Source organism: Giraffa tippelskirchi, chromosome 11, assembly GCF_054371585.1.
Source record: "Giraffa tippelskirchi isolate mGirTip1 chromosome 11, T2T-mGirTip1v1.2.pri, whole genome shotgun sequence".
Lineage (NCBI taxonomy): Eukaryota > Metazoa > Chordata > Mammalia > Artiodactyla > Giraffidae > Giraffa > Giraffa tippelskirchi.
In genome coordinates this window covers 25287908-25312120 of record NC_137285.1, presented here as the reverse complement: position 1 = coordinate 25312120, position 24213 = coordinate 25287908, and the positions used below count along the sequence as shown (strand labels likewise).

Here is a 24213-nt window from a genome sequence, read left to right as displayed (position 1 = left end):
AAGTATACTAGCCTTATGCACTAATCATCCAAGGGTGAGGTAGCACCAACACACCCCATATTTTGAGTACCTTTCATTTCACCAGTGAACGTCCACATCTCCCCTGCTTCAGGCCTAGGTAAAAGCTCATCATTCACCAATTTTCTTCTGACATTGGCCATACTAAGTGGGCGTGCCTAGAGCATGGCTCCCCAGGAAGGGGAGTATGGCGGGATCACGCCCACCCAACTGAGAACCAGAAGCAGGCAAAGATGGGGGTGCGTGGGGGTGCTGCCCATGGTACCCTCCCTGCCATGTGTACCCAGGGACGCTCCCACCTCCCTAAATATCCCCAGTGTCTGCAGATGGCAGTGATGTTGCTAACCCAAGCCAGCAGGTAGCAATTCCTTTTAAGGCTAAAGCAGGGTGGCCTGGGGTTCTGCAGTTTAGGAGCAGAGGCCTCCAGCAGAAAACTACATCAGTGGAGTTAGCAGCTGAGCCATCCCCAAACCTGGGCTCTCACCACCTCCTGCTCCAAATTTCAAGCAGCTATAGTGAGGCTTGCCAACCACAAAGTGCCCGGGCTGCACACAGAGCCCAGAACAATCCGCGGTTGGCTGGGATCTGAGTGTTTGCAGGGTTTCTTGGCACCTGTGCCTTCCCACGTTTGCCCTGCGAGAGAACCTGGCCGACGGCCAAGCTTCCAACTGACAGGAAGCTTGATTTGCTCAGCCACCGTTCTCGCGTGGAGTCAGGAGGCAGGCGCCCCCCCCACCACCACACACATGCACATGTGTGTAAACACACTCAGGCCATACACTTTCACACACACACACACACAGTCATCCACACATGCACACACAACACTCAGTCTTGTGCACACATGTGCAACGCACAGACACACACTTGTGCATAGACACGTGGGGTCCCAGAAGCCCAGGCCACCCTCTAACCGCGTGTCCGGGTCTCCGCGCACAGTGCAAGGTGCGGGAGCTGGAGGAGAAATGCCGGACGCAGAGTGAGCAGTTCAGCCTGCTGTCCCGGGATCTGGAACAGTTTCGCCAGCACGCCGGGAAGATCGACCTGCTGGGCGGCAGCGCCGTGGCCTCCCTGGACATCCCCTCGTCCCCCAGCAAGTCTTTCCCAAGGTTCATGAACGGACTGGCTCCCTCCATCGGAAAAGGTAAGCGCCTCCCTCCCTCCCTTCCTCCTTCCCTCCCTCCTGCCTCGGCCGTGATGGAGAAGAAGGTGCAGCCAGCAAGCTGGGAACAGCTGGGCACAGCCAGGGGTGTGTGACAGAGCCTCTCACAACACCCGAGTGAGTGACCAGCATAGCAGGGCTTGGGATGGTACAAGGGCAGCTGGCGTTTCCCACGCATACTTGATGCACCACCCTCGATGGGTGTGAATCCGTGTAACCTCCCTGCCACCTGCTCTGAGCCCTGTTCTGTACATGGCACTGGCCAAGGTGCCTGGAGGATCACCCAGCCAAACAGCAAGCTGGGACTTGGACCCAGCGACCTGGCCCTGGGGTCTGCATTGAAATCTGCCAGGTGGGCTTCTCAACTTCGCTGGTTTCCCTTCTCATCCAGCAACCTTTTGATGACATTGTGATGTACTTGGAACTTCTGTTCCAACAAAGGCAACAGTAGTACCCGCGGTGAATGTTAATGCGTTCCCATCACATTTGTGTTCAGAAAGCAGAGTGGAGAGCGGGGAGACTTCACTCTGCGTGGTTCTGAGGGATCACTTCTTGATCATGGAGGCATTTAATGTAACCTCAGGGGAAGTTCCCAGTGTAGACAATGAAGTACCCTGCTGAGTCAGGGAACTCTCTCTCCACTGAAGGTTAAACAGGACACAGGCCCAGTTTTCTCCTGTAAAGCAGTTGATTTTTTTTATTTTAGGGGACATGAGTGCCAGAACCTCACTTCAGAATTCCACAAAAGGGAGGGAATTTCCAGATTTCTCTCAGTTTTTGTCAGAACATAGGATAAGTTCTTCTGGGTGCTTTTTATTATTAAAATGAGGTGCTGCAGCATGTATCTTGATGAACAATGTTTCTTGGCTTATCCCTCCTTCCCGCTCCCTTTCCATCCTGCTCATGCATTGGGAGAATGCAAAGAGGCCATTAAACGCAAGACAAGGAGAGGGAGGCCTGGACACCCCCCACCACCACCACCACCAAGTTCTGAGGACAGGGTACTCTCCAGGCCATGTTCAGGTACCGAGGCTGTGATGCTGCGCAGATGGCAGGCCCTATGTGGAGCCCCTTTGGGTAGGGGGACACAGACAAGACACAGGGGCACAGATGAGTGAGTAGGGAGCCGCTTGCTCAGACAGACACAAGCGGTCAGGTGACAAGAGAGCAAGTGACCCAGGGCCATTTAGGATGATCAGAGAAGACTGCCTTCTGGAAATGAAGTTTGAGCCCTGGGCCCTGAGGAGGAAACAACTTCTCTAATCCCCACTGGGTGGGAAGGTTTGTGGCTCAGGGCTCACACGAGCTCAGCCATGCACAATTTTCAGGGTCCCCAGGTTCCCAGCATGGTCGATGAGTCCAGGACTCAGCACAGAGTTGTTCTCTTGGCTCAGACCTGTTAACGAAAACACAGGATCGGCACAGAGTGGGTCCTGAGGGAAAGATGAGGCATCTGAAGAATCCATGTGCAGGCATCCTATGCCCTCCTCCTCCAGGAAGACCACCTGGAGTGCCCACTATGCAGCAAAAAAACAAAAAACAAAAAATGCAGCTATATGCATGCAGTGATGATGTCCAAGGACACTGAGTAGATACAGCATACAGGGTCTGTTGGGCACTGGCCAGGTGCACACCTCTGCCCAGCACACGCCAGAATTCTAGACTGCCCGAGCTAGGCAGACGCTCGGCACAAACCAGGTCATGCCCACAGTCTAGTTACAGGGAAATGCCCCTGTCACCTAGGGAGCCTGTCCCACTAGTGTAGGGAAAGGTTTAGAAGCTGCGTTCCCGGTCACAGCGCAGCCTGACTTGTCAGCAGACCCTTCTTAAAGTAGCAGCCCCAGGCTTCCCTCCATGTGAATTCCTTTCTGCACAGCATGAGAACGTGTTAGTCCAGGGCAAGATCCAGGGCAAGCTCATGGGTCACTGGAGGGGGAGCAATGATTGACCTGAGTCATTCGGCGTCCAGATTGATCTGGAAAAACCAATCTGATTTGTGATGGAGGAAAATAGATTCTGACTAAGAACAAAACAAACAAAACCAAAACAGGGCTGTGTTATTAAGGGAGGTCTAGATCCTGGTACAAGAGTAGGTTTGCACCAAGGCTTCTGTTTAGCCATTTGGAAGCGCCATCATGCTAAATGAACTGCTCCTTAGCTGGTCATACTTGGCAGCATCCTTAGAGCATCCTTGCTATGCTGGCATCACTGGCCATGGGAGGAATGCCTGCAAGGGGGCTTCCTCGTGTAACCCTGAAGTCCTCCTCAAGGTCATTCTTTGTTGGCAGAAGGCAGGGGCCACTTTAAGAGTGAGGGTAATAAGGAAACTCCCTGCTGGGCTGGCCTATCCTCCTTATGCAGGCGGGGAGGATGGGGGAAGGAAGGAGTGGGCAGGGCCAGTGCAGAATCAGAGCAGGACCAGGCAGGTGTGCTTCACATCCTGTCGGGGGGGACCTCCTGGCTGAGGCTGGGTCAGCCTGAGGTTGAGGAGGACAAGGACCACTTGACTGTGAGCCCCTGGTGGGGTCGGGGCTCACCTTCTGTGCAGTAGAGTCACACCTGCAACCACCAAGGTGGGAACCACACAGGAACAGAATTATCCCTGGACATCTACTATGAAGGGGGCATGTCATCTCCCAGGACCACCCCTCCATCGCCAGTTTCCTTCCAGTATTGGAGCTGAGTTTTGGTGAAACACCAGATAAAGTCATTGTTTTGGGCTCAGTGGCCATATTTTCCAAAAAATACGTATCCTGAGGCATGCAGATCACAAAGGAATGTGCAGCTGAGGGCGCGACATGATTTTGTGCCTAATCGCACATTCACTCAAAGAGCAGAAGGGAAGGTAAAACATGCCATAGGCATCAGATTATTTTTCTCTAGAGAACTGGATTTGTTTAAGTGAAATGTAAATAGGAGGCAACTCTAGTCATTTCACCTTTGCTGGTGGTGTCACCCTTGCTACTCCTGGCAGCAGTGTATCAGTCAGGACAGGCTAGGTTCAGCTGCAGTAACAAACATCCTCAAATCTCAGGGGCTTAAAACAGCACAAGTCTCTCTCTCTCTTGATCCTCCTCCACGTCCACCTCAGACTGGATCAGGGAATGGGTTCCACACTGTCTTCACTCGGGAGTGCTGAGCCTTCTCTGTCTGGAATGTTCCATCCCAGGGGAAAGGAAGCATAACAAATTAGACACTGGCTCAAAAAGGCTTCTACCCCAAAGTAGGACACGTCACTTCCACTCACAGTTTGTTGACCTGGATGCGTCCTGTGTCAGAGTGAGACCCTTCCACTGCGGCACTGAAGCACCAGCTGACTTCCTGAGGCTGTAGGATTTGAGAGTCGATTCATTGAGTAAATTGGACTTTGCACGTGCTGAATGCCAAGCACTGCTGTGGGCATTAGGGATCCTGGGCAGTGACCAGGGCCAGGCTGCTGCTCCCTGGGATCTGGCCTCCTCGCAGGGCCCGGGTCCTACTTCAGTGTCAATTCTCTGCTGCAGGGATGCGTCACCACTCTTGTTAATCAGACTGGGACTGAGGGGGTGACTTCCATGCAGCCTTTGTGGGAACACTTCTAACAGTGTTTGTTTCTCCTGATTTGGGCTCAGTGAGTCATCGTCCTCTGTGAAGCAGTCCCCACGATGGGAGAGCCACAGCCAGAGGCTAGACAAAGCCAGGCAAAAGTGTCTGTAGCCCACTGGGCAGCGAGAACTCAGGGAGGGGGGGAAAGTTGCTTCTGTAATTCGTGTCTGATCCTAAAAATACATGCCTGACTTTAATCCGACAGCCTGGGCCAGCAGTGGTCAAGGGACTCGATTCTCCCCTGCCCGCCCCACCTCCCCTCCACTGTGCCTGGGACAGGGCCCAGCAACCCCACGAGGACGGGATGGGTAGAGATCTTCTTGGTCCTAGTGAATCTCTTATCAAAAGTATTTTTCAGCTGTAAACCTGACCATTTGGCCACTTTGTGTACGTCAGGACTGTTCGGGTTGTATTATTAATAATAAGTGACAGGAAAGCTGACATACACTAGTGTGAGCAAAAAGGAATTTATTTATCATGTAGAGTAGATGAAGATGGCTTAGCTTCCGTTATAGCTGCGATGGTTAGATAGCATCACCGACTCAATGGAGATGAATTTGAGCAAACTCCCAGAGATAGTGAAAGCCAGGGAAGCCTGGCGTGGTGCAGTCCATGGGGTCGCAAAGAGTCAGACACAACCTAGCATATGAACACACAGCTGGATTCAAGGGATCCACCCATGCCATTGGACCTGATTCCTGCCTTTCCATCTTCCAGTTCCTCCTTCTATGAGCAGGCTCCATTCTTAGATGGAATTTCCTCCTCTTGGGGACAATGTGGCTGCTGTACTACGAAGTCTCATTTCCTTTCTGTTTTAAGCTGGGGGAAAGGAGAGCCTCTTTGCCCATGACCCCCACAAAGGTATCTCTGATGGAACCTTTTCATCTTGTGTGCAATACCATCTCCACCAAACAATCAGTGTAGCTAGGAATGGACGCTGCCAGATGGACGGGCTAGAGCAGAGGGTATAGATAAAGAGTGGGAGATGGGTGGGTTCTGAAATGAAACTCAAAGGCTGATGCCAAAGACAGGAAAGACCAACGGGGAAGGCAAATGACCAGCGTGCTTTGATTATTTTCTTTGTGCCTTCTTTCAAATCATTCCAATGTTGGTGTCCAGGTCAGGAGAGCGCCCTTGGAAGCCGCACTGTGATCGGTGAATATATCCGGCCCCTCCCGCTCCTGAGTGACAAGCCGGAACCTCTGTCCGTCAAGCCCACCTTCCTGTCAAGATCCGGTGGCCCAAGATGCAAATTTGAATCAGACGTGAGTCCTGTCCTGGCCTTGGCCAGCTCCCCTGCTACCCATGATGTGAGCTGTGGCTGTGGGTGGCCCTCCCACCCTCTCTCCCTAGTTCCCTCCTTCACCTCTTTCTCCTGCGTTCACCCCCATTAACCCATCTTCATTGACCACCTACTCTGTACCAGGGTGTGAGGCCCCAGTTTACGGACAAGGGAGTCCCTGCTCTCATGGGCAGAATGACCATAAGCAAGTCAATGTCTAAAAGTCGGCTAACAATGAATGTCCTGAAGCCAACAAGCAGGGACGAGGCAGAGGACAGGGCGGCCCTTCTCAGACTGGCCATGGACCATTTGTGGTCCATCTATGAGCAGGAGCCCAGGTGAAGCCCCCTGGGCCAGGGAGGAGCTGGGGGGTGGGGTGGGAGGCGAGTTGAAACCTCAAGCAAGCTCTCAAATGTTGGCTCAGTCCAGGGGGAGGCCACTGAAAGGCCCTGAGGCCGGAGTGACGGGGCCTAACTCCTGGGGACCCCACTCCAGAGGGGGACGGGTGGGAGTGTGTTGCGGGGAGGGACCAGGCAGGAGTCCCGGGCCTTTTTCTCCTGGGGTGGTGGGGAGGGGAGGGGGCTACACATGACAAGTCACAGTCACTCCCACCCTCCCCTGGGAGAAAATCCACCCCCTCCTCCAGCCTGGGGCCCTGTCCTACCCTCCCCCAACCCCAAGACGGTTGTAGCCCCCATAGGCAGAGAGGAGTAGGGCAGGGGGAGGGGGGACCGGGAGAAAGGAGCTCCATGTCGCCTCCTCCATGCAGGATTCCTGGGGACACCAGGCACCATCCACATGTGAGCACTCCCCTCCCTGTATGGAGTCCTCGAGGGCTGAGGACACAGAACTTGGGCTAGGTTTGTCCTCCTAGGAGCCTGGCAGGCTCTGGAGCAGTGACCCTCTCAGGCCTTAAATCACAGTGCTCACCACTCTGTGAGAGGATACAAGGTCTTTTTTTAAGTGGCTCTTTATTTGTCTTTTTGTGTTTGTTAATATTGACATATATTTGATTTACAACATTATATTGGTGGTGATAGTGGTAAAGACCCTGCCTGCCAATGCAGGAGACGTAAGAGATGAGAGTTCAATCCCTGGGTTGGAAAGATCCCCTGGAGAAGAGTGTGGCAACCCACTCCAGTATTCTTGCCTGGAGAATCCCATGGACAGAGGAGCCTGGCGGGCCACAGTCCATAGAGTTGCAAAGACTTAGCATGCATACACCACACATAGTTGATTTACAATATTATGTTAGTTTCAGGTATACAGCATAGTGATTCAGTATTGTTGTAGATTATACTCCAGTATAGATTATTTCAAGATAATGATTCTAATTCCCTGTGCTATACAGTGTATCCTTGTTGCTCATCTATTTTGTATACAATAGAGTGTATCTGTTAACCCCACACCCCTAATTTATCCCTCCCGTTTTGGTAACCTAAGTTTGTGAGTCTGTCTGTTTTGCGTATACCTTCATTTGTGTTATTTTTTAGATTCCACATAGAAGTGACATCATACAATACTGGGGGAGATGAGTCCTTTATAAATGTCCTCTGTGTGACCCAGGAGCCTGCCCTGTCTCTGGGTCAGGTCCGAAACTGAGAACCCAGGCGTGGCAGCATCTCATGGTGGGCTGGGTCCCCACCATGTGAAGCTCAAAACCCTGGGGGGACCATGGAAGAGATTTCCTGTGTGTTTCCAGCATGAAATGTGAAGACTTCGGTGTCAATAACCCACATATCCATTGTCTTTAATAGATGGATAATGATCGGAATTCCAATACTGCCAAGCAGAGGTACTCGGGGAAGGTCCACTTGTGTGTTGCCCGCTACAGGTAAGAGCAATGCTCCTCTCTGCATCCTCTGAGCATCTGTGAGGGTGGGCAGCCTCGGGGCAGGTGGGGTGATGGGTAGGACACTCTATGAGCTGATAGGTCCCTTCCCAGGCACTGAGAAGAGGCAAGCAGTTCAGCCAGGCTTTGGAGAATGCCAAGATATTGTCCTTGGAAGAAAAGTTATGATAAACCTGGACAGGGTATTAAAAAGCAGAGACATCACTTTGCCGACAAAAGTCCACATAGTCAAAGCTGTGGTTTTTCCAGTAGTCATGTATGGATATGAGAGTTGGTCCACAAAGAAGGCTGAGCACCGAAGAATTGATTCTTTGAAATTGTGGTGCTGGAGAAGACTCTTGAGAGTCCCTTGGACAGCACGGAGATCAAACCAGTCAATCCTAAAGGAAATCACTCTGAATATTTATTGGAAGGGCTGATGCTGAAACTGAAGCTCCAATACTTTGGCCACCTGATGAAAAGAGCCAACTCACTGGAAAAAACCTTGATGCTGGGAAAGACTGAGGGCAAGAGGAGAAGGGGGCGACAGAGGATGAGATGGTTGGATGGCATCGTCAACTCAATGGACATGAGTCTGAGCAAGCTCCAGGAGATAGTGAAGGACAGGGAAGCCTGGCGTACTGCAGTTCATGGGGTCACAAAGATTCGGATGTGACTTAGTGACTGAACAAAACAAAGAGTTTCTCTGTTCTGATAGAGTTTGGATAGTGTGTTAGTTTCCCAGGGCTGCCATTCAAAACTATCACCGATTGGATGGCTTAAAAACCATAGAAATCCATTCTCTTGCAGTTCTGGAAGCCAAAGGTGGGAAGTCGAGGTGTGGGTGGGACTGTGCTCTCTGCAGCCCCCAGAGGAGGATCATCTTGCCTCTCCCAGCTGGCTATCAGCCTCCTTGAGGTTCCTCAACTCAGACGCCCCGCTCCACTCAGCCTCCATCCTCACGTGCGGTCTGTCCCTCTGCCTCCGTGTGTTCCCTCCTCCTTTTACAAGGACCCCTGCCATTGGCTTAGGGCCCTCGCTGCTCCAGTATGACCCCATCCCAACTTGATCCCACCTGCAAAGACCCTATTTCCAAATAACCTCACCTCCACACGGGCCAGGACTTAGGATCCGAAAATCTTTTTTTGGGGATGCAATTCACCCCATAACAGGCAGCAAGCTGAAACCTAAAAGTGTTACCCTTGCCCAGAACGCCATGCTCAGTGCCTTTCTAGCATCTTCCCTGTCTGTCCAGTGCCTGGGCCGCATCACACAGCCGTCACAGCCCAGGAGCTGAGCTCTCATTGGAGGACCCGTGTGTCCATGTCCACTAACGTGAGCCAGTCTGGTCATGTATGACTCTCAGATTCCTGGTGGTCACCACTAAAAACTTTGAGATGGGTGAGGGTTAGCCACCTGGCTGCAATTTCCCTGCCTGATTATAATGCAACAAGCCTCCACCCAAAGTCAGCCATGTGCACAGACATGAATGAATCAAATAGTCACAAAAAGCAGATACAGGACAGTCAGACCTCCAGTACTTTATGCTCAGTAAAGATCCGGGCTTTTGTTTTCCTAGACAGCCCAGTGACCCTCTGCAGGGTGTGCTGGCCGGCGCAGGCAGGGCAGACCCTCTGCCATCAGGCACCAGAGTCCCACCTCAGGACTGTGCACAGAACTGCTTAGAAATCAGACTTCAGGAGCCATCACCGATGGTGGGGATGCCTCCCTCATGAGATGCTTAAACTTTGTTCACGCAAAGGTGGTAGGGGGTGAGCTATCCATATACCTTCAAAGCCTTTTGCTTCCTCCAGTGAGAATCATCTCTAATAACTGATCTGCGAATCAGTGAATTTTTTCCTGCTGATATTAATTTTACCAGTGCACACCCACTTCTGACATTCAGATGATGGAAGCCTATGGAGAAGCCTCCCTGGGCTGGAAAATCTTGGGTGAGGATGCCAGACAGCCCCTGAGAAGGGTCCCCCATCTGAATGCCGACTGCATCCACGAGCATCCTTCACATGGTCTGTGGGGACATTGCCACAGTGCTGGGGAGAGTTTTGAGGACACCAGTCTGGGGACCTGGGAAGGAGGGCTCACGCCTACTCCGTGTCTGACTGGAGGATGGTTCTTCCTGTGTGTGTGTGTGGAGCCGGGCTGAGCACAGCTTCTCAGCACAACACACCCTCCAGGGCCAGTGAGCTGGAGTCATGGCCGGGATGCTGAGCTGGCTTCCAGGTTTGTTCTCCTCGCCAGTTTTGTTTCTCTTCCCAGCGATGAGCCTGGTCCCTCAAGGCTGCAGGGGCCACCTGCCCACCAGACTCACCCTTCCTCTACTTTCCTGGGGGAGACGAGACCTCATTCCAGGGAAGGTGCCCAAGAGCCCAGGCACCCAGAGTCTGGATTCACAGCCAGGGTGAAACCAGACAAAGAGAAAGCACACGTGGTCAACCAGTGTGCTTCCAACACGAGGTCACCAGCCAGAGCCAGGGTGCTCACCAAGGTCCATCTCCATCTTCTGTGTTTTCCTGATACTGTGTTTACCACCCCACCCCGCCTCCAACCAGGTGGGCCACCTTGTAAACTGATACATTGTCTTCCTGATACAAGCGCCCCAGGGAAGTTACTGACACAGGAAAACCCTCAGAGTGTTGGATGATGTTCCTGGACCTCTGGGCTCTGAGGGAAAGGGTGGCTTGGTGTAGTTAAGCCCTCACAGGATGAGGATCCGGAGGCCTTCATTCTGGTTCCAGCTGCCTGCGCCCCAGTCACTTTGGTCATGTCCCACTCTTTGCGACCCTATGGACTGTAACCCACCAGGCTACACTGTCCATGGGATTCTCCAGGCAAGAATACTGGAATGGGTTGCCATGCCCTCCTCCAGGGGATCTTCTTGACCCAGGGATCGAACACGTGTCTCTTATGTCTCCTGCACTGGCAGGTGGGTTCTTTACCAGTAGTGCCACCTAGGAAGCCCTCTGGTTCCACACCCACCTCTTAATGAGCTTATGACTCTGGGCAAGTCATTACAATTGGCCATGAACATTGGGAATAATGATATTAATATCATCTCTGCGTTCCTCACTGGGCATTAATGGGGATGAAATAAAACATGGAGAGGAAAGTGCTGGTAGCTCACGGGACTGCTGGTGTGTAACCATCATCACATCACCATGCTTAGTTACAGCAAAAGACTACTGCTGACTGAAGAAAAAAATGCACATTGTAAAAGCTGTTAGTTACAGTTTATTCAGGGCATCACAAGGACTGTGGCCTAGGAGACAGCCCTTGGTAGCTTTGAGGTAAACTACTCTGAAGAGTTAGGGGAAGAACCAGAATATAATTTGGAATTACATGATTTCACACTGAGCACATGTGTACATGCACACAAATGACATCAGATAAAAAGGACTCTGAGTATACAGCTTGGTTGCAGAATTACCATTTAGCTTTAAATCTGTGTGAGCTGAGACATTAGTGGTTTGAGTTTTCAGAGCACAGGCAACTCACAGGTACCACACCATTGCATGGGTCTAAAATATACAGACAAAAGAAAAAAAAATTGAAAGAAAAAGAAAATATCCAGGTGCCAGCCGACAGGAGGAGCAGACAGGAGGTCCCTGCGCTCTGCAAGGGATGAGCTGGTGTCAGTCTCCACCCAGAGCCTCACCTAGTGGGTTTGTCTCTCCCTCTAGTTATAACCCCTTCGATGGGCCCAATGAGAACCCGGAGGCTGAGCTGCCCCTCACGGCAGGGAAGTATCTCTACGTCTATGGAGACATGGATGAGGACGGCTTCTATGAAGGTCAGTGAGAGCCTGGTGGGCAGTGGGCACATGCAAGCCAGGTCAGGGCTGGGCCCCCATCACTCTGGCCACCCCAGTCTCCTCTCTGACCCTCCTGCCCTCCAGAATCACAAGGTGTCTGTTCCCCTTTGGGTTGACTGAGTGGGGTTTCCTATTTTTAACCCCAAGAAACCCTCTGACATGGAGTGGACACCATCTCACGTTCACGTCCACGGAGCTTCCCAGGAGCTACTGCAGACACGTGGAGCTGACAGACAAGGGTTTCTCCACACTGTCCCCATCTTCCTACACAGCACCTCCTCCACAGCAGGGCCAGGGCTCCTTTCAGGTGATCCCACCTGGTTAACAGCGGTCCCATTGACCTTCAGGATCTACTGTTAACCTTGGGCAGTCTGGCCTCACATCCTGCCTGACCACTTCCTTCATGGGCTCCTGCCACGGTGTAAAATCAGGAAACGCGAATTCCTCCACCCAAAACTGATACTCTTGGTCACTTTTGTAGCTAGAGGATGAGCATGTAACATCCCCAGCAGCTTCATAAGTCTAGATTTCTTGGTTCCCTAAACTTTTCTGTTGCCCTAATAGAAGAGTCTTGGTTTCCTCTGAGCAGAAAAAAACTATTTCTCTAAGCCTATTTCTCTTTTGTGACCTCATGGAGTTTTCTTGGAGCTTTCGGCCACACTCTCGGCTCTTGCTGTTGATGTCTTGGCCTGAGGTCTGGTGGCCTCCACTGAGGTCAGCAGCCCAGCTTCAGCTGGTTTTCTGTCTGGGAAGATGCTAGAATCTGAGATCCTTTAAATTCTTGCTTTCCGTTTGCTACCAGGGGAGCAGAGGCATGGCTGTGAGTAGACCACCCGAGAAATTTCACCAGGACTAGCGGCAAAACAGTTTGAGCTCTTAACATAAATTCACGTTGCCATCACCGAGGTGCACACCGGGGGAGAACTGTGTGCCCAGGGTGGCTGCCAGAAAACCCTCGCTGGAATTCTCTAGAATGTTTGCCCCAGCACCGTGCCTGTGTAGACTTTCCGGAGGCTGGGTTAAAGGCAGGCGGCAAGGCTAAGTGCTCTGTCCATGTGACAGGGGAGAAGTACCTCCCCTCACTGTGCAGACAGAGGGTCACAGTTCCCAACTTGAGGGGTGGCTGTGAGGATAAATAAGGAAGAAGGTATGGGGTCTGAAGTGGAGGCCTGATACATAGGACTTGCCATCACTCCCATCCCCCTCCTTCTTCCTTTGTGTGGAATGAGGCTGTGTTTTCAGAGCATCCTCGCGGCAAAGATTGACATCTCAAGGCCCACCACCCCCACCCCCCCAGCTGGGGACCGGAGTAGATTCAGACCCTCGTAGATTCTGGGAGAATCAGGACCAATTCAGTGGTCAGCCTCCCTCTCCTGGGCCCATCGCACATCCCCTGTGGTGGGGGAGGGTCTGTTGGAGTAGAACCCACTGTTCATTTCATATACTCCCAGCCTCCCAGACCGCTGGACCCCCTAGTCAAGCCTTTTCTGCGACAAATCAGGGAAACAAACAAATACCTGCTGGTACTGTGAGATTATCCAAACTGTCATCCTTGAAGTTCTTCAAAACACTTCACGGTTTTCCAGGGCTCTGCTCTCAGCGGGCTCTCATGCCCCACGAATAAGGAGAACACACAGAAATGAGACCATTTCCTGAAATAAAAAGCGATCCCCGCTGGGATCGCCTGTGGCCACAAGAGCTAGTTTGGTGGCATTTTTTTTGCCACTCAGCCTACGGGTGGCTCTGGCACCAGATAGATGGTCTCTGTTTCCCACCAAGTGGACACATTTGGGGAATTTTGCTAAGATGGACATACTGCTTTGCAAGGAGGGGGAAAGTCACCTTTTAATTGCCATTTGTGTCATCATTCAATCAAAAATCAGAGTAAGATGTGTTAAGTTTTTTAGCCTCCGAACCCACATATTTTACATGCTGTTCATTCTGTTGATAAACACTTACTGAACGCCTGCTGTGTGCCAGGTATTGCTCTGGGGCTAGCGGGGAACAAAGGCCCCTGTCCTGCCACAACTCGTCCCATCCTCTCCTTCCCTCACTGCGTCCACAGTCTGTTCTCTATGTCTGCATCTCCATTCCTGCCCTGCACATAGCTCCATCAGTACCATTTCCCTAGATTACACATGCTTGCATTAAGGTATTATTTGTTTTTCTCTTTCTGACTTATTTCACTCTGAATGACAGACCTGGGTGGGTCCATCCACATCACTACAAATGACCCGACTTCGTTCCTTTTCATGGCCGAGTGATATTCCATTTTACATCTGTACCACATATTCTTTGCTCATTCATTAGACGTCGTTGTACAGCACAGGGACCTCAGTTCGATGCTCGGTGATGACCTAGAGGGGTGGGGTGGGGGTGAATGGGAGGGAGGGTCAAGAAGGAGGGGATATATGTGTACATATTGTTGATTCATGTTATTGTACAGCAGAAACTAATACAACATTGTAAAGCAATTATACTTCAATTGAAAAAAGAACAGGTCCCTGCCCTCCCAGACCTTCATCCTGCTTAGGAGAGGTGGTTGACACCTGTACGTAGGGGATGATCGTGGTGTGGTAGGCACTATGGGGGAAAGACACCATGACTGATGGGGGCGGCAGATGGCAGGTAGTGAGGTGCAGACACAGGGTAGGGGGTTCCTGAGGAGGTGATGTTGCAGTGGTTCCTGGAAAGAACTGAGGAATCCACCGTAACCCCATTGCTTTCCGTATGGTCCCCTCGGGGGGAGGTGCAGACTCCACAGCAGGACGTTGGGGGGCCCCCACAGGACGGTCGGGTGTTAACCCTGTCCCTGGCCCCACAGGCGAGCTTCTGGACGGGCAGCGGGGCCTGGTGCCCTCCAACTTCGTGGATTTCATCCAGGACAACGAGTCTCGACTGGCCAGCACGCTGGGGAGCGACCAGGATCAGAACTTCATCAACCACGCGGGCGTGGGCTCAGAGGGGGAGAACATTCTGGACCTCCACTCTCCGACGCTCACGGACTCTGGCCTCGCCGACCACGGGGCGGGGACGCTGGACGTGAACATCGACGACATCGGAGAAGACATCGTGCCTTACCCTCGGAAAATCACCCTCATCAAACAACTCGCCAAAAGTGTCATTGTGGGCTGGGAGCCCCCGGCAGTGCCCCCGGGCTGGGGGACCGTGAACAGCTACAACGTGCTGGTGGACGCGGAGACACGCCTGAGCCTGGCACTGGGCGGCAGGACCAAGGCCCTGGTGGAGAAGCTGAACATGGCAGCCTGCACCTACCGCATCTCCGTGCAGTGCGTCACCAGCCGGGGCAGCTCGGACGAGCTGCGGTGCACGCTGCTGGTGGGCAAGGACGTGGTGGTGGCTCCCTCCCACCTGCGCGTGGACAACATCACCCAGATCTCTGCCCAGCTGTCCTGGCTGCCCACCAACAGCAACTACAGCCACGTCATCTTCCTCAACGAGCAGGAGTTGGATGTCGTGAGGGCCGCCAGATACAAGTACCAGTTCTGCAACCTCAGGCCCAACATGGCTTATAAGGTGAAGGTCCTGGCGAAGCCCCATCAGATGCCCTGGCAGCTACCCCTGGAGCAGAGGGAGAGGAAGGAGGCCTTCGTGGAGTTCTCCACGCTGCCTGCGGGTGAGCCATTTTTCTGGATGTCACCCTGCGCTAGTGCAGGGGCGGGAGGGGGAGCGGGAGGGGAGCTGCAGACAGCCAGTACTGTCCTGGAGCTTCCTTGAGTCAGCTGGGAAGCATGAAATACACGCATGAGCCATGTGTGTGTGTGGGAGACGGAGAGAGATGGAGGGAGAGGGAGAGAGAACTCTGATTCTGTTTGGGGACAGAATGTTGGACATATTTAATGCTTGCGTCTGTAAGAGACTCATCCTACAGACAGGAAGCAATGGGAGCATCCTAGGGGGCAGGAAGGTCTGTCTTCCTGGGGCCACCGACTCCTGGACATGTGCTCGCTGAGAGAACAGAGCAAGGGGCACCTGTAGCGCTCTCACAATTGTTCTCTCACTCTCATTTTTTCTTTTCTTCTTTTTTAAAAAATATTTATTTATGTATGTATTTATTTATGGGCTTCCCAGGTGGCACTAGTGGTAAAGAATCTGCCTGCCAATGCAGGAGATGTAAGAAATGGGGATTCAATCCCTAGGTCAGGAAGACCCCCTGGACAAGGAAATGGCAACCTGCTCCAGTATTCTAGCCTGGAAATATCCCATGGACAGAGGAGCCTGGCGGGCTACAGTCCATGGGGTTGCAAAGAGTAGGACCCGACTGATTTTGGACACATGCACACACATTATTTATTTGGCTGCGCCATGTGTTAGTTGCAACGTGTGGTATCTAGTTCCTGGGCTAGGTATGGAACCTGGCCCCCTGCATTGAGAATCACTGGATCACCAGGGAAGTCCCTTATTTTTTCTTTTGGTATGTACATGATTATAGAAGACATGAAGTTCTGCTGTGGATACGATTTGGGGTTCTGGACACCTCTATCTGCTAGGGGAACCCCACCTTCCTGACTTCCCAGATGTAACAGGAGGAGGGGTGCTCCCTCTTCCAGTCCCCCACCTACTCCCTCCAGGGAAACCATAAAGAGATAGGATGAAATGGACGAGCCTGTGGGGTCTTCCCATCCTGTAATTTATTCAGATCCTACAGCTGTTAAGGAGCACCTCCAGAAAGTTCCATCAGGCTCATCTTGGCTGGGGCGCACCTATTCGGTTGGCCAAAAGGTTCACTTGGGATTTTCCATAAAATCTTAATGAACATTCTGGCACACCCAAAAACAGGCAGCCCTTCTGAACGAGACAGCTGGGCCCAGGGTGGGAGCCTGAACACTTGGGAAGAGCAGCCTTCCTGGAACAAAGAAGGTCATGTCTACAAAAACATTAGAGGGCCTATTTTGATTTCTGAACGACCTTTCTTAGTCCTGTGATGTTCACAGAATTCCCTCGAAATGTCTGTCTGGATACTTTCTTGGATTTGTCTTCTGTGATTAATTAATCCAGCTCTGCCCAACTTCAGTTGTCAGGTTGGTTTTACAAACAATTCTGGTACTCCTGGTGCTCCAGGATCAATCCTGGTACTGCAGGATCATTTCTACCAGATGCAGAAAGCGTAATGTCTAATGCAAGATGGGCCCTCCATTTTGCAATGGATTTGCTTTTTATTGCACGTTGCTCTCCACTCTTTTTGAAATCCATCATCAACTAGAGTCTGACCTGTGCATATATGCTCAGTCACTGAGTCATGTCCAACTCTTTTGTAACACCATAGACTGTAGCCCACCAGGCTCCTCTGTCCATGGAATTTTCCAGGTAAGAAGACTGGAGTGGGTTGCCATTTCCTCCCCCAGGGGATCTTCCCAACCCAGGGATTGAACAGGCATCTCTTGTGTCTCCTGCACTGGCAAGTGGGTTCTTGACCACTGCACCACCTGGGAAGCCTAGAGTAATATAACCTCCAAAGCAGCAAGGTCAGGGGCAGTTGGGACAGACACTGTTTCAAGGAGAAAGTGGGTCTGAGCAGGAACTGATTTATGAAGGATCCATTCATTCATCTTATAAGGTGATGTTTGATTTCCTGCCTACAAGGATGTTAACTGCAAATACAGTATGTCCCCTACACTCGAGCCTTCAAGTTGTGCACGTTCAAAGATGTGAAAGGGCGTTCGAATGTCCAGTCATGTAAGTTAGACCTGTGTCTGGCATACATTGTCAAATGCGTGCATCCTCTACAAGTGGTTGTACTTTTGTGTACTTTACAAGTACTACACAGAGAACAGTAGTACAGTATCTTTATTTCAAGACCAGGATGTCTGGAACCAAGCTCAAAAGCAGCGGTGACGTAGCTGGTACTGCTAAGAAGTGCTAAGTGATAACAATGGAAACAAAAGTGAGAAAAACTGGAAGTGTGAATTGAGGTGAAAAGATAGCTTGCCCTCCATCTCCTGTTGCTGACAATCCTTCAGCTCTGCTATCTCCCGCCTCCTCTCCCTCCTCCAGTCAGTAACTCTTCTTGTCTGTCCACCTGATGCCAGCTGCTATACAGTATGACTATACTATTCACGGTACTGTACTGTAAGATTAAAATGCTTTCTTTATTTTTTGTGTTTGTTATTTTTATGTATTATTTGTATGAAAAGTATTATAAACTTAGTACAGTACTACATAGCTGACTGTGTTAGCTAACTTTGTTGAACTTACAAACAAACTGGACTTGTGAACACGCTCTCAGAACAGAACTCGTTGGTATGTAGAGGACTTACTATGCAGACTGGAACTATTCATTGATTCCTGCCATGAAGTCTTGTTGTCGGTGCTGGGGGTGAAGAAGTGAGAAACACCAAATCTGGGGACCCCGGGGGCTCCAAGGAGAGGTGAGAAGCACATCCAGTAGGACAGCCGGGAAAGGCTTTGTGGAGAAGCTCACCGAGATGGAGAGATATGAGGACCAAGAGGAAATGCGGAGCCCAGGGCAGGATCCTATAAGTCCACACCCAATTCCTGGGTGTCCTAGTTAGCTTGGGCTGATATAACACAGTACCATAAACTGAGTGGCTTATCAACAACAGACCCTTATTTCTCACAGTCAAGGAGGATGGAAGGTCCAAGATCAAGGCCTGGGCAGACTCAGTGTCTAGTGACCCCACTTACTGGTTCATAGACGGTGTCTCCTCTGCATCCTCTCCTGGTAGATGGCACCTTGTTAATAAGGGCACGAATCCTGTTCATGGGACCTCCAGCCTCGTGACCTGATCACCTCACACAGCCGCCTTCTGTGAATGCCAACACTTCGGTGGGGCGGCTGGAGGGAGGAGGTGGCATGGGTTAGGATCTCAGCATATGAATTTGGGGGGACACAAATGTCCAGCCAGTCCACAGCAGACTAGCTCCTTTGCCTGCCCAGAAGGAGGGGAGTTTCGGTCGTGGAAATGACACAGGTGACAGGCATGAGGTGTGTGGTTGGACCAAATGCCCCCATGTGACAGAGAGCCACCTCTGGGCCAGTGGAGGGATGGGCTGGAGCTGGCAGGTCACAGATACTCAAGTCTTCCCCACTCACAAAACCCTGGCCCTCCACTGTCATTGCTGTGCTAGCAGAAGCAGGTGTCCAGCAAACCTCCAGACCAGTTTCAGTTCTTGACCTACACCCTTAAGAATAATGAGCTGTCGTCACATTTGAGTGGACCATCCAGGTAAGATCTAACTTCTGAACCCAGTTGCTCGGCAGTTCAGAAGCCTCACATCACAGCGCATTGAGGGTGGAGTCGCATCATGAACTGCAAGGCCAGCCCAGCTTCCACCACATGACAGCTGATCGGCTTCCCTCGAACCTTAATTTCCTTATTTGCAAACAAGGATACGCTAAACTCACAGGACTGTTGTGCGAATCAAGTGATGTCATATGTCCAAAGTGAGTAGCAGAATGAGCAGCAAGTAGAAAAGCTTCAGCATGCCCTTCCTCCCTTATGTAGAAATCCATGGGGCTGCAGCAAGGTCTTGGAAGAGGAGGCTCATAGCCTTTTTCCTGGAAGTTGCACATTTCTTTCCAAATATAATGCTATAGTTATAGGACCTTTGGGTCTTCTCAAGTGGCTCAGTGGTAAAGAATCTGCCTACCAATGCAGGAGACAAAGGAGACTCAAGTTCGATCCCTGTGGGAAAGATCCCCTGGAAAAGAAAATGGCAACCCGCTCCAGTATTCTTATCTGGGAAATCCCATGGACAGGGAGCCTGGTGGGCTACAGTCCATGGGGTCACAAAGAGTCAGACATGACTTAGCAACTCAACAACAACAACAATACAGGACTTCTGCACCAGACCCAGAGGCAAGGGAGCTACCCAAGGGTTGTAGGGCAGATGGGCAGTCCTCCTATTACCAGGAGCCAGCGGGAAGGACCAGTGACATGACACCTGTCTCCTTGTTGCTTGAAGTAGCTGCTCAGGACTTTCAAAGTGAGCGTCTCAGCTAGTCAGCCGGGCAGTGCATGTGTGGAGTTGGCATCCTGGTGGCTTCATCAGAACCGCCTCTCTCTAGCTTCTGGTTCCATCCTCTCTCTCAAGGTGGCGAGATGGGTGCTATGTGGTCCAGCTCACTGCCCCCAGGTCCGATGGAGAGAGAGAGGAGGGATGAAGGGAACCAGAGGGAGGAGGGGGACACAGAGAGAGAGGAGGTGGGGGTCTCTTTCCTCTGCAAATGCTGGGACCTTGCGGCCGACTGGCCAGGCCAGAGTCGCAGGTTGGCCTGGGGACCGAGCGCCCGAGCGGGTTCAAAGAGGACCCTGCGTGCATCCGGGAGCTGCTACTTCCTGGCCCTCCTGCTCTGCCATCACACTTCAGATTCTCCCGCTGCCTCCTGGAGGCTGTAATGAAAGATCTCGTTCCTAAGTGCCACTGGCTAGTCAGGCATGGTAGCAGCTTGCCTGCCAAAGGGCCATGTCGTGAAAGCTTCTCTGCCTCTGTCCCCCCAGGTCCTCCAGCACCTCCACAAGATGTTGCTGTCCAAGCTGGGGCCTCCCCAGCCACTGTCCAGGTCTCCTGGAGGCCGCCCGCTCTGACAGCCACTGGGCTGTCCAATGGAGCCAACGTCACCGGCTACGGCGTGTATGCAAAAGGGCAGAGGGTGAGTTTTTATCCGGGCGGCACTCACATCCAGGCCCCCTGGCCACCATTCCACCACTCAGAGAGGGGGACCCTCCCTCTCTCCTCAATCCCTAAGACCCACCAGCAGTTACTAAGCATCCCCTGAACTGCCACCCCAGGCCCAGTTGCAGAACACGGAGAACCTCCATCCTTTTCTGCTCCATCCTCTTTCCAGAATGTTCTCTGACCCCTCCCACACTGATTACCTGCCCCACTCTGGTGGTAGTCCCCTTTCTTGTTCTCCCATGGGTACCAAAAATTCACCTCTCTTGAGTCCCATGACATCAGGGCCCCCTCAATAGTTGATGGGCTTGCGGATTCCACCAGACCTACTCTTGGCAAGATGTAGTCTTGTCCAAACGCCTCGGAAACTCTGCAGGATCCTTAATGCGCACCATCGGGCAGCCTCTAATCTCAGCCCCCATCACTGTCCTGGTACATGAAATAGACAGGGCTGCTTTAGGGGGGCGGGGCCTGAGCAAGCTTCTGTCTATTCCCCACCCTCCCCACCCTCCCCACCCTCCCCACCCTCCCCACCCTGTTTCCCCATACGGCCAGGAGGTGGTATATCAGATGCTCGCTCTGTGAGAGTGGCTGCTACAGGCTGAAGGCCCCCTCTCTGATCCCTGCTCCCCTCCCCAGAGGGGTCCACAGACATGCCTCCACCACAGCCGGAAGCCCGTCTGTCGTGGCTTCCCCGTGGCATCTTCCTTGAGCCAAGCTTTGGCAGTAATATGAGCCTAGTGTTCTGATTCCTCTGTGGCCCCCGCATCTGTTTCTAGATTGGTTCTAGACATGGAAGAAAAGCGTGTGCTCAGCTATCCCTCTAAACCGCCAACATCTGGACGGGAACGGGGGCTCCAAATGGATCTGATTTGCAGGCTGTGCAGCACGGTCTCAGTTAGATGTCCATGGGAGGCCCGGGAGGCGTCTAGGGGCCCTGGGGCGCGGGCAATCCCCAAGCCGAGCCGGCTTTCTCTGTGCGCAGGTAGCTGAGATCATCTCACCCACAGCGGACTGCACGGCCGTGGAGCTGGTACGCCTGCGCAGCCTGGAAGCCAAGGGCGTGACCGTGCGGACCCTCTCTGCCCAGGGCGAGTCCGTGGACTCTGCTGTCGCTGCCATTCCCCCCGACCTCCTGGTGCCTCCAACCCCACACCCGAGAACTGCTCCCACACCGAAGCCATTAGCAAGTGCCGGAGCCCCCGAAACCAAAGATGAGCACCCGGGTCCCCACGCCGCGGTGGACGAGGCCTGGGAACACGGCCGGGTACCCGCCCCAGCCCATGGGCACCTGCTGGAGCCACCCGGCCTGCAGGGCTCGGGCCCCGGGCGGCGGTCGCCCTCGCCCAGCCGCATCCTCCCGCAGCCGCAGGGCGCCCCGGTCTCCACCTCCGTCGCCAAGGCCATGGCCCGGGAAGCCGCGCAGAGGGTGGCGGAGAGCAGCAGGGTAAGGCCGGGTGTTTTCCTCACTGGTTCAGCTGCCCGCGGAATGCGGATCATCCCCGCAGCCCAGCTGGGATGGAATCTCCCATCTGCACCCCGAGTCTGCGGGGAGAAGCGCCCCAGACACCCAGCCCCCACGAATGGCTGCCTTGACTTGGGAAGAAGGATGCCCTGTTTATCTGACCACATCCTAGGTCTGATCCTGATGGAATCAGGATCCATTTCATAGATACGGACCTGGAAAACCAGAGGAAACGGTTATCTACCAGCCTGGCTTAGCAAACAGGCTAACTAACTGGGTGGTCTGTGTCCAGGGATCTGAGAGGTGCCTTCTGGGAGTCGGATTGGGGACCCATCTTCCTAAACAAGGGTCACCTTCCGGCTCACTTCAGAGTTCTAGCTGTGTGTGTGTGTGTGTGTGTGTGTGTGTGTGTGTGTGTGTGTGTGTGTATGTATTCACACACACAGATAGACATAATTACATACAGGTGTATGTAGACATACATACCTACACACAGACACTTATATACACACGTGTATACATACATACGGGTTTCCCTGGTGGCTCAGATGGTAAAGGATCTGCCTGCAATGTGGGAGACTCGGATTTGATCCCTGGGTCAGGAAGTTCCCCTGGAGAAAGGAGTAGCAACCCACTCTAGTATTCTTGCCTAGAGAATTCCATGGACAGAGGCTACATACAGTCCATGGGGTCACAAAGAGTCAGACACGACTGAGTGACTAACACAGGTATACATACACACCTACATGTAGAAGTGCAGGCACATACATATATTTGCCTGCCTGTCACTCAAAATTGCCTGGGTCCTGGGGAGAGGGAGTATTTGGATGACAGTGGGACCAAGTCCCAGGTGAAATGTGCAATGAGATGGGAAGTTGTCGACCTGTGAAGGGATGCAGGCGAGCAGAGGTGGAGCTGAGCTAGGCCACGCCCTCCTCCTGCCTGGGACAAACCCTCTCTCTCTTCTTCGGGTGAACCCATCTACCAGGGTGCCCAGTTCATCTGCTCCAAGCCGGCGGTCAGGGCCCCAGGGTCAGGTGACCTCTGCCCTGACGCCTCCCCTCTCCTCTCCCAAGTTAGAGAAAAGGAGCGTGTTCCTGGAGAGGAGCAGCGGGCAGTATGCAAACTCGGACGAGGAGGACGGCTACGAGTCCCCGGATGTCAAGAGGAGGGGCGCCTCTGTGGATGAGTTCCTGAAAGGCTCGGAGCTGGGCAAGCCGGTGAGTGCGGCTCACCCCTACCACCATAGTGGCTCCCTGTGGAAGGGGTTGAGGTCCCTGCAGGGGCTCGGGTCTGTGAGAAAGATAAAGGAATACAGACCTTTATCTTGTGGGTGACAACAATCACAGTCAATTTGGAGAGTTTAGACTGAACGATGCCTGTGCATTTGTGACCTCACTGGGGGACAATTGCAAAAGCCTGTATGTGAGCCTTTTGCCCTCCCAACTGCCCCGGCCGAGGATCCGTTCATGGGCTGATTTTGTGCATCAGATGAGTCTCCAGGTGACCACCTGGTCTCAATGTAGGCAAAACCTACCGTTTGCTTCTTTACTTTTGTTCATCAGGCAGATGTGTGGTGTGCATCTGCGAAGTGCTAAGCATCATGGGAGATTCAGAAATTGAAAGGTCCATATCCCACCCTTGGAGGGATGAAATGTCAGGGCTTCTCCTCCCAGACAAGGCTCACAAGTCTCCTCCCAGACAAGGCTCGCAAGTGACAAATCCATCCAAGATGGGTTCTGTCTCCAGTTTCTGATCATGCATATTCTAATGAAAATGTCTTTGAATGGTGTCAAGCCCCAGTCCTGGGCAACAGGGAAGGGTGGGGCCTGGAGAGTCCTCAGATCTTGAGATAGCCGAGAGTGAGGTCCTCTCAGTTGTCAGATCCTTCAGTCCCCTCAACACATAGCTCTACAGCAAGGCAGTGTCACAACCTCCATGAGAAGAGGGCCTTGGAATCTCATAGACTTGGGATCACTTCCTGGCTCTGCTACTGCTAGCAGGCAAGTGACAAAGCTTCTCCAATCATCAGCTTCTTTATCTAAAAGATTAAAATAATCCTACTTATATTCATGTAAACATGAGAAACAGAATGCCCAACTAATAATGACTAAGATAACAAAGACATTTCATTCTCCCAAATCACAGGAAGCCTCAAGTAGGAGGCTGCGAAGTTGATTCAGTTGTTCAATTGTGTCCCAGCTCTGGGTTCTTTTTTTTATTTTAATTGAAGGATAATTGCTTTACAGAATTTTGTTGTTCTCTGTCAAACCTCAACATCCTCTGGGTTCTTAATCTTCCATTCTTTTGACCTTTCTCTCATGGTTACGAAGTGAATGCCATAGCTCTGATCATCACACTCATATGACAGCATCCCAAGAAG

General features: G+C 52.3%; 1 protein-coding gene across 11 annotated transcripts in view; it reads left to right on the top strand.

The window, feature by feature from the left end:
- RIMBP2 (RIMS binding protein 2) overlaps nucleotides 1-24213 on the top strand; it is a 297778-nt gene that overhangs the window by 239385 nt on the left and 34180 nt on the right. For all 11 annotated transcript variants that reach the window (XR_014069119.1, XR_014069116.1, XR_014069117.1 and 8 more), the window contains 8 exons: nucleotides 958-1162; nucleotides 5885-6030; nucleotides 7805-7881; nucleotides 11577-11686; nucleotides 14532-15344; nucleotides 20191-20342; nucleotides 21351-21812; nucleotides 22907-23050. Coding sequence is in view for 7 of the 11 variants with exons in the window: in XM_081543012.1 (XP_081399138.1) it covers nucleotides 958-1162; nucleotides 5885-6030; nucleotides 7805-7881; nucleotides 11577-11686; nucleotides 14532-15344; nucleotides 20191-20342; nucleotides 21351-21812; nucleotides 22907-23050 (2109 nt within the window). In the remaining 4 variants the exon portion in view is untranslated. The remainder of the gene's footprint in view (nucleotides 1-957; nucleotides 1163-5884; nucleotides 6031-7804; nucleotides 7882-11576; nucleotides 11687-14531; nucleotides 15345-20190; nucleotides 20343-21350; nucleotides 21813-22906; nucleotides 23051-24213) is intronic.